Raw genomic sequence first — 10250 nt, forward strand, 5'->3', positions numbered from 1 at the left:
CAGACACACGACCTTCTCCCATTCCTCCTCTGGATCATCCACATGGTCATTGGCAAACTTCAGATGGGCCGGACATGCGCTGGCTTGAGCAGGATTTAATCCATGACGGCGTAGTGTGTTACTAATGGTTTTCTTTGAGACTGTGTCCCAGCTCTCTTCAGGTCATTGACCAGTCCTGCTGTGTAGTTCTGGCTGATCCCTCACCTTCCTCATGATCATTTGATGCCCACGAGGTGAGATCTTGCATGGAGCCCCAGACCGAGGGTGATTGACCGTCATCTTGAACTTCTTCCATTTTCTAATAATTGCGTCAACAGTTGTTGCCTTCTCACCAAGCTGCTTGCCTATTGTCCTGTAGCCCATCCCAGCCTTGTGCAGGTCTACAATTTATCCCTGATGTCCTTACACAGCTCTCTGGTCTTGGCCATTGTGGAGAGGTTGGAGTCTGTTTGATTGAGTGTGTGGACAGGTGTCTTTTATACAGGTCACGAGTTCAAACAGGTGCAGTTAATACAGGTAATGAGTGAAGAACAGGAGGGCTTCTTAAAGAAAAACTAACAGGTCTGTGAGAGCCGGAATTCTTACTGGTTGGTAGGTGATCAAATACTTATGTCATGCAATAAAATGCAAATGAATTACTTAAAGATCATACAATGTGATTTTCTGGATTTTTGTTTTAGATTCCGTCTCTCACAGTTGAAGTGTACCTATGATAAAAATTACAGACCTCTACATGCTTTGTAAGTAGGAAAACCTGCAAAATCGGCAGTGTGCCAAATACTTGTTCTCCCCACTGTATGTGCCATTCAGAGGGTGAATGGGCAAGACAAAATATTTAAGTGCCTTAGAACAGGGTATGGTAGTAAGTCCCAGGTGCGCCGGTTTGAGTGTGTCAAGAACTCCAACGCTGCTGGGTTTTTCCACACTCAACTGTTTCCTGTATCTATCAGGAAACATCTATCATGGTCCACCAACCAAAGGAATTCCTGCCAACTTGACATAACTGTGGGAAGCATTGGAGTCAACATGGACCAGCATCCCTGTGTCACGCTTTCAACACCTTTTAGCGTCCATACTCCAATATCCATTAATTTTTGAAGAATATAACTTCTAAATGCCACATGAACTTAGTTAAACTCGCCTACCCCATCACAACCCAAAATATAAGTGCTTTACTACATTGTTTATAAACAATGTAATTGTAAACTTACGGTATAGCCTCAAATGGTTAAAACTATATTTTTATATCATAGATTGTTGGTCCTTGTATCCATATTCTGTCTATGAATTTAAGTGGTTACATTTCTCCAGCCCATCCCTCAGCTTGAGGCGGATAGCCGCTTTGTTATTGTTTGAACTACAGACTGCCCCTTTTACCAACACATTTCATTTCATAGGGACAATGTCTAATGACATATAGGCTCCTTCAACTCTATTCTTCAATGTATAGGCTAATTAAAAGAAAAATAATTGACAGTAGCCTTACATGTTAGGTTGATATTTTGAGAGCTCATAGAGGTTGTATTGAGCCAATAATCAATTGGAGAAATAACTAAAACTATACTGTAGGCTATAAGGCACAGAGGTCTACTTCAATACAGGCTGGGTGAAAATCTTATTACAGTAGGTTGGCACCAATGATGTGTACAAAGCCTGTATTGCTGATGCTATGTAATAGCCAATGAGAGGTTTTGAAGCCACCATCCGCCATATTGGTACTCCCGAGAAGGAGCAGTCCTCCATACCAGAGTTTTCCAATCCTCTCCTCTAATGTAGACATTAATAAATGCATTTCTATAGCCCCCCCCKAAAAAAAATACAATGGAGGAGTACCAAAACGGCTTTGCGGTGGCGTCAAAACAGCACCACCTGTTAGTCATCTATGGTTAACATGTCAAAGTCATACATTTGGCTAAACCCCGCCCATTTCTACAATAAAAAAKTTAAAAAACTAACCTTAACCACACTGTTAACCTTATGCCTAACCCAAACCTTAAATTAAGACAAAAAAGCCKATTTTGACTTTGTGGCATTGGAATCTGACTTCGTGGCTGTGTTATCTAGGGGAAGCCATAAGGAGCAATTTGCCCAGAAGATGGCAGGATTTCACTTTACATGCAGAAATGCGGCRTCTCTGGAGGACCGTTAAGGACTTTCAATTCTTCGAAATATGTTTGCGCAACCAACTTTTATTTTAGTCCATACTAAAACATGAACAAGTCAAATTACTTTTCAAGGGAAGCGTGTTGGACTGAATAAACGTTGTTTATTTATTCATGATGATGAACCGTCTGCACTGCATGCCCTTTACGCGTCTTCATGTTCTGAATGTAGCCTATTTACTACCACAACAACAGGTAGGCATTGGTTAGAGAGCCGAGGAGGCACCAAAACATCTCAAACATCTCAAAACACAGCTAAAAAGGGAGGAACATGTCAAAAGCTTTCACCTCTGTGGCATTGATTCAAGCAATTTAGTACTCCCCTGAGAACATAATTGGGTTTTCGTTTTTCGGTGAAAATGTTTTACAGGGCTATTGTGGTTTTGTTATTGTATGTTGGGACAGGTCAAAATTGATTCCCTAATTTGACCGGCACCATTGAAGCACAGCAGTTGCCTGCCACCATAGCAACTGCACCGGAGAGAAACACATGTTGGGGCTGTTTGGCCTATCTGTACATATTATTTTYTTTTTGGGCGGATTTTGTTTAAGCCAGAAAGAAATATACTTGGATTTTGCCTATATTTTGGGGTCTTTCCACCAATTCGCAGTCCCTTTTGAGATGTGTAACTTGGTGAAAAAAAACGTTGGAGTTCACCTACTTTTAACATTCTGTCATAAACTAGTAAATGCATATTAAGTGCCAAATAAAGTAACAGGGTTGACCATAACAGGGTTGACAATTAATCTTAAATCAGCCATAAATCCCCCTGTGACAGGGGGAATGGAGATCTTGTTGTGTGCAACATGGATGGGCAATTGAATGCAAGCTTCACCAAAAAAATGAAATTGTTTAAAAATGTCTAGCCTGTCTATGGGTAACAGAGTTGACATGCTATGCTTGACCCACTCAGTTTTCCACCACAAAACACCAGAAAATTGCCAAKAAGGTAGAACCAACCCACCTGCTTTTACACTATGATTTGACTATTAGATGTTCAATGATTRTTTCGATTTTTTTATGTGGAAAAGGAATAGTTTCACCATAATAAAACGAGAGTTCGGTTCACATAGCAGGGTGGCCCTTAAACTGAGGGAATTTAAAATCTTCCTGGAAGTCACATGTAGGGACATGTCAAAATGCAGAAGTCATTCATATAAAATCTTATTTATTAAATTCTCTATGTGGTATATATTAAAGGGCACTTCATTGAATATAGCAGGCTTTTAAAATTCCATATTGGTGCACAATTTCTACTTAAAATATCAAAGGGACACACTTTTGGATTATGGAGTGAGTTGGAGAGATATAGCATATGACATGTTTACAACAGTGGAGCTCCTTTATTCTGTTCAAGAGGGCTCTACTATTGTCAAATCCTCATCCAACCCAAAGGAAAGTCTGTGGGCATCACAAGGGATCATCACCCTGCCAAGCCTCTCCAATGCACTCAGGAGCATAGGTCTCTGGAAGTAGTCCCCCAAATGTATCACGTGACATGACATCTGCTCGCATAAGTAACTAAGAGAAACCAAGCAACCGCGAGGGGGAGAGGGAACAGCGAAGGGGGAGAGCGCGTGCTGTTCTGTATACTGCCGAGGAGGAGCTTTCCTCCGGAGTTCAGTTCACAGCCTCAGCACCGAAACTTGCGCTGTCCTTACCCTGGGCTGGTTCAACAACAGAATCATTGCAACAGATAAACACACTACGTTATTTATAGCTGGTTGTCTATAGCTAAAAGCTGGTGCCAGGTTTGTGTTCTCCAAGACCCTGTATGCACGTTTTCTTTTGAAGGATATGGTCACAACCCCGGTCTCAAAGTGGAGCCACGCGTATCTCGGATCGGCGCGCTCCTCCAGGGGCTAGGATGCGCGCCCGGAACATCCAGGTTCTTGCCCGGGTTCGGGTCTGACCAGGAGTCCACTGCCCCGGGTCGCCTAGGCAGGAGGACCCAGTCGACCCGGACCAGGATGCCGGTGATGAGGGGTCTGCTGGCCCCACAGAACACCTTCCTGGACACTATCGCCACCCGCTTCGATGGTACCCGTAAGTAGCCAACCTCCAGGTCATAGGTCGCCTAAAAGCCTCTATTGCTTTGGACTGTCAGAGCCTGCTCTATATCCTACCCAGTACGCTGTTATTGACAAAGCACCCACATTGATTTCACTTCAATGTATCATCAATTTTCGTGCGTTAATGCATTGTCTGGACTTGACCTATTATTATAATCGATAGCTGACCTTTTCGAAAATTGGCTTAAAAGAAAAGTTGGCGTTGGCTAGATTTGTGTGATTTCTTTGTTCAATGGATTCTGTCTGGCGCAACTGAGCACGTTCTGGTGCTTTGCGGTCTATGTAGCCTTTTTGTAAACACGTCGTATTCTAACCCTTTCTCTGCTTGCTATTAAGTATGTGCTGCATAATAATACAGCAAAATGCAGTTATTGCTACATCGGGACATGACTGATTTAACATTCAGAAAATCCTTTTTTTGTATTAATAATTTGGACTTCATCACGGACGTTATTTTGTCGAGAGGAACAATAAAACGCCAAGAAAATATGCATTTTGTTATCATGGTGTCTTTGGTCAGAAAATAAATGTTTGGGTTGGTTAATTTTAAATATAYGTGCTAGTTTTATGATAGCGATGAGCGCACATGCACACGTACGCATGTTTGGATGGTCAACGTTGCATAAAACCATTTCCAAGCTTTAATACCTTTGTGCACGTGGATAGACGTGGATAAACAGGGCTCGCTTGATTAATAAGTGTCGGCGTTATTAGAATACCGAGATAGCGCACCTGTTAAACTGCAATACTGCGGTCCATTGTTTAATAATGCACTGGATGCTAATGTCCATCTATCATCCTTCACCACAGCTGTCTCCAACTTTGATATGTGTTTTGATCAGAGAACGATATGTTAATTCATGTGTTTTTAAAGCTGCCTATTTTTCTATAATTAAATCAGTAAACACTTTCTGAAAGCGGGAGTTTCAAAGCGGCTTCTGTCAGAGGAGGGTAGTTGTGAACAGATGCGATGAGCAGCCCGTGCGCGTTGGTTGGGTTTAGGGCGCATGCTGGGGATGTGGGCGGTCAAGTTCCAAGCAGGGCTGCTCGAGCCATTGTGTGTCTCGCTGCGTTTATTTCGGATTTGTATTAAAATTCAATGCGTTTTGAAGAATACAAATTCAGGTTTGTTACAAAAATCTATACATCCTTCGTAAAAATTGTTAACACAAAACATTACAAACAAAAACACAAGAGTAAGCCTATCAATTTCTTATTTTTACAGAGCATATTAGGCCTTTTCAATGTGGAAAGTATTTATTTAATTAAACCTTTAAAAATATTGAATATGTTTTTGTCTTAAAGGATTTCATTTCATGGATTTAATATTTAGCAAGAATTAAAAACAAATGTATTACATACTGTTAGTGGAGAATCTTGGATTATCAAACATAAAAATAACATCATAAACTTGCAGATGCCTTTTGATCCATTGAGATGGAACCTGCCTTAGTCTGTGAGTTGGGTGAACAAGTGTTTCCCCTAAACCATTTATGTGTGAAAGCTTGATAAAAGTGCTATCTGACACCGGAGCAAACAATCAGAGAGGCAGATCCAATCTCATCCATTCCAACGATCCGTCCTCACCCTCTCCTCTAGAGGAAGATAAGAGTAGACGAACAAGGCTCACTCACTCACTGCAGCTCATTTTACCAACACTTGTGATTGATGTGGAATAACTTAGTCTGGTGGGCAGACCGCGATCCCTCTAGAGTTTTGGGGCCCTTTTGCCATGATTTATGCCATGTTCAAATAAAAAAATTGGTTGGGGCCCCCCTAGTGGTCGGAGCCCCTATGCACAGCTAGTAGTCTGGTATAGACAGAGGCAGCACTGCTGGTGGGAATTGGTACCCCTTTAAGCTATAACTAATCTTATTAGTGAGCTTGTTTCATTTTGTTGAAAATATTGGACAAGATCAAATTGCGTTTTCTACCTTAATGTGGCTCTTCAGCAGTATATGCAGTAATTTAGTCACTGTAATACAAGGACTGTTGTATTGGAACACCAGCATAGGCCTACATAGATACGGGCAATCAAGGTAATCTGCTATTATTGAATGGTGTATGCTGCAGTGTGAGGGTATGTGTTTGTGTGTGCTTCACCTGTCAATCAATGGATTTCCTAGACATTTCCTCTGCTCACCCTTGTTAGTAATGATTTGTATTCAATTCTCTTTCATTGGCATGTGCATCCATTGTGTTGTATGACCTCAAGAGAGCTCTCCTTTGAAAAAACAAAACTAAATTATGGAGGAAAAACAGTCCTTGGTCTTTCRTGAGAGCAGACGAGATGCTCCATTGTTGAGTTAGAATGCATGACCTTGCTTATCATTTCAGGGGTCTTTCAAACCAAGATTTCCTCAAAGATGTGATCCCTGTGAACAATTGATCTCTGCTTGTAGGTTCTTTGGTATTAAACCATAGACTTTCATTGATCACAATAAATAATTTACCATATAGACTTGATTGAGGCCTACCAGTTTGAGCACCCACCCTCAGTAACTGACTTTATCCGAACCATTTAGCCTAATTCATTTGGCACCCTCAGTCATACGTACACAATGTAGTCGCTTCATCAGTTTGACTGTAGTCCAAACCAACCAAGTGACTCAACTATCCACTGAGCAGCCAGAAATCAGACGGGAAAAAGTCTGTCCTGTGTTTAAACTTACAACGACTACAGTTGAAGTCGGAAGTTTACATACACCTTAGCCAAATACATTTAAACTCAGTTTTTCACAAATCCTGACATTTAATCAGGGTAAAATTCCCTGTCTTAGGTCAGTTAGGATTACCACTTTATTTTAAGAATGTGAAATGTCAGAATAATAGTAGAGAGAATTATTTATTTCAGCTTTTGTTTCATTCATCACATTCCCAGTGGGTCAGAAGTTTACAAACACTCAATTGGTATTTGGTAGTACTGCCTTTAAATTGTTTAACTTGGGTCAAACGTTTCAGGTAGCCTTCCACAAGCTTCCCACAATAAGTTGGATGAATTTTGGCCCACTCCTCCTGACAGAGCTGGTGTAACTGAGTCAGGTTTTTAGGCCTCCTTGCTCGCGCACACTTTTTCAGTTCTGCCCACAAATTTTCTATAGGATTGAGGTCAGGGCTTTGTGATATCCACTCCAATACCTTGACTTTGTTGTCCTTAGGCCATTTTGCCACAACTTTGGAAGTATGCTTGGGGTCATTGTCCATTTGGAAGACCCATTTGCGACCAAGCTTTAATTTCCTGACTGATGTCTTGAGATGCTTCACGGTTGGGATGGTGTTCTTCGGCATGCAAGCCCCCCCATTTTTCCTCCAAACATAACGATGGTCATTATGGCCAAACAATTTCTATTTTTGTTTCATCAGACCAGAGGACATTTCTCCAAAAAGTACGATCTTTGCTCCCATGTGGAGTTGCAAACCATAGTCTGGCTTTTTTATGGCGGTTTTGGAGCAGTGTCTTCTTCCTTGCTGAGCGGCCTTTCAGGTTATGTTGATATAGGACTCGTTTTACTGTAGATATAAATACCTTTTCCTCCAGCATCTTCACAAGGTAATTTGCTGTTGTTCTGGGATTGATTTGCACTTTTCACACCAAAGTATGTTCATCTCTAGGAGACAGAACGCGTCTCCTTCCTGAGCGGTATGACAGCTGCGTGGTCCCATGGTGTTTATACTTGCGTACTATTGTTTGTACAGACGAGTGTGGTACCTTCATGCATTTGGAAATTGCTCCCAAGGATGAACTAAACTTGTGGAGGTCTACAGTTTTTTTCTGAGGTCTTGGCTGATTTCTTTTGATTTTCCCATGATGTCAAGCTAAGAGGCACTGAGTTTGAAGGTAGGCCTTGAAATACATCCACAGGTACACCTCCAATTGACTCAAATGATGTCAGTTAGCCTATCAGAAGCTTCTAAACCATGACATCATTTTCTGGAATTTTCCAAAATTGTTTAAAGGCACAGTCAACTTAGTGAATGTAAACTTCTGACCCACTGGAATTCTGATACAGTGAATTACAAGTGAAATAATCTGTCTGTAAACAATTGTTGGAAAAATTACTTGTGTCATGCACAAAGTAGATGTCCTAACCGACTTGCCAAAATTATAATTTGTTAACAAGAAATTTGTGGAGTGGTTGAAAAACTAGTTTTAATGACTCCAACCTAAGTGTATGTAAACMTCCGACTTCAACTGTATACAGTGATATCCAGATTAAAGAACTCTGGCTCTTCCAACAGCGATCCATCCTCACACTNGATCCATCCTCACACTTTCTTTCCAGCTATCCTGCATCCAAATGAACTCTGGCTCACCCAAAAGAGATCCATCCTCACACTTTCTTTCCAGCTATCCTGCATCCAAATGAACTCTGGCTCTTCCAACAGCGATCCATCCTCACACTTTCTTTCCAGCTATCCTGCATCCAAATGAACTCTTGCTCACCCAAAAGAGATCCATCCTCACACTTTCTTTCCAGCTATCCTGCATCCAAATGAACTCTGGCTCACCCAAAAGAGATCCATGTTTGATGGTCATGGTGTGATGTCATGGTGGTCATGTGGTGTTTGTGATGTCATGATGGTGCTGGTCATGGTGGTGGTTGTGATGGTCATGATGGTGCTGGTCATGTGGTGTTTTTGATGGTTATGATGGTGCTGTCATGGTGGTGTTTGTGATGGTTATATGGTGCTGGTCATGGTGTGTGTGTGATGGTCATGGTGGTGCTGCTCATGGTGGTGGTGGTGGTGGTTATGATGGTGCTGGTCATGTGGTGGTGGTGGTGGTATGATGGTCTGCATGGTGTGTGTGATGGTCATGATGGTGCTGGTCATGGTGGTGGTGGTGGTGGTTATGATGGTGCTGGTCATGGTGGGTTTGTGATGGTCATGATGGGCTGGTCATGTGGTTGGGGTGGTTATGATGGTGCTGGTCATGGTGGTGTTTGTGATTCATGGTGGGCTGGTCATGGTGTGGTGGTGGTGGTGACATATGGCAACTGTACATCCCAAAATACAGTCATGCTTGGATGGGGATGTGAGAGTGGGTGATGAGTCAATTACGTAACCACACCATGAAATACAGAAAGAGGCTTTGTAGCTTGGCCTGTTGTTGTATATCAGAGAGTGGTGGTAAACGGCATGCGTCACACCAAGAGGGATGAAAGAAGGTACCAGCGCGCTCAACCAATTTGGGAAAAGTAAAAGCATACGTCATACGGAGAGGGGGCTGATAAATAAGGTCAGCATCATCATGTTTCCAGAAGTATGATTCAGGTTCAAGGTGTGACACTGGGGAGACAGGTGTATGAATGTGAGACTAGCATGTCTTGGCTGTGGCCTTTAGGCCCCACAGCATCTGCTACAGTGTTATGATAAAGACATGAGGTGGATAAACCTTCCTTTGAATCTGGAGTCAGGCACTCAGTTGATCGTTTGGAGCCAACTGGGTTTGAACCGTTGTCTCCTACACCCTGTACGCTACAAGACTGTTAACGCAAGTTGCAGTCTGGAATGTTACTCATCAAACCAGTCTATGGGCCCTGGTCAAAGGTAGTGCACTATATAGGGAATAAAGTGCCATTTGGGACACATACAGGGAAGAGTCCGTACAGACTAGAGACTGGGACAAAGCTAAACTCTGCTTTGATCCTCTCTCTCTCTCTCTTACTGTGGTACCGTTGGCTTTAAAAGGTGGTGTATTGCTCTGTATGTGTCAGACCGTTTATAAAACACAAAGCTCTGTGTTTGTTTGTCGCAGGCAGCATCGAGATGCAAACAAAATGGCTTTATATTTAGCTCCGCGGGTGCTTTGTAAAACGCTTAGGCTCCGACTCTCTGTAGACCCACTTCTGACAGCACCAAGGCCATCATGAATCCTTGGCCTCCATGGGAGTTAATTGCAATGACTGCACTTAGATTGCTGGAGGTGGATAATTAGGGAGAAGAGTAAACGAACAACGCAAATAGAAAGAAAGAAAAGGCCTATGTCTTTGTAGCTCTAACAAGAGAAGTGAG

General features: G+C 42.2%; 1 protein-coding gene across 1 annotated transcript in view; it reads left to right on the plus strand.

Moving 5' to 3' along the window:
* Positions 1–3808: 3808 nt before the first annotated feature.
* LOC111976762 (voltage-gated delayed rectifier potassium channel KCNH8-like) overlaps positions 3809–10250 on the plus strand; it is a 211247-nt gene continuing 204805 nt past the window's right edge. The window contains 1 exon segment of the mRNA XM_024005873.3: positions 3809–4209. Coding sequence (XP_023861641.1) covers positions 4134–4209 — 76 coding nt within the window. The 5' untranslated portion in view covers positions 3809–4133.

The sequence above is a fragment of the Salvelinus sp. IW2-2015 genome, linkage group LG2 (assembly GCF_002910315.2).
Source record: "Salvelinus sp. IW2-2015 linkage group LG2, ASM291031v2, whole genome shotgun sequence".
Lineage (NCBI taxonomy): Eukaryota > Metazoa > Chordata > Actinopteri > Salmoniformes > Salmonidae > Salvelinus > Salvelinus sp. IW2-2015.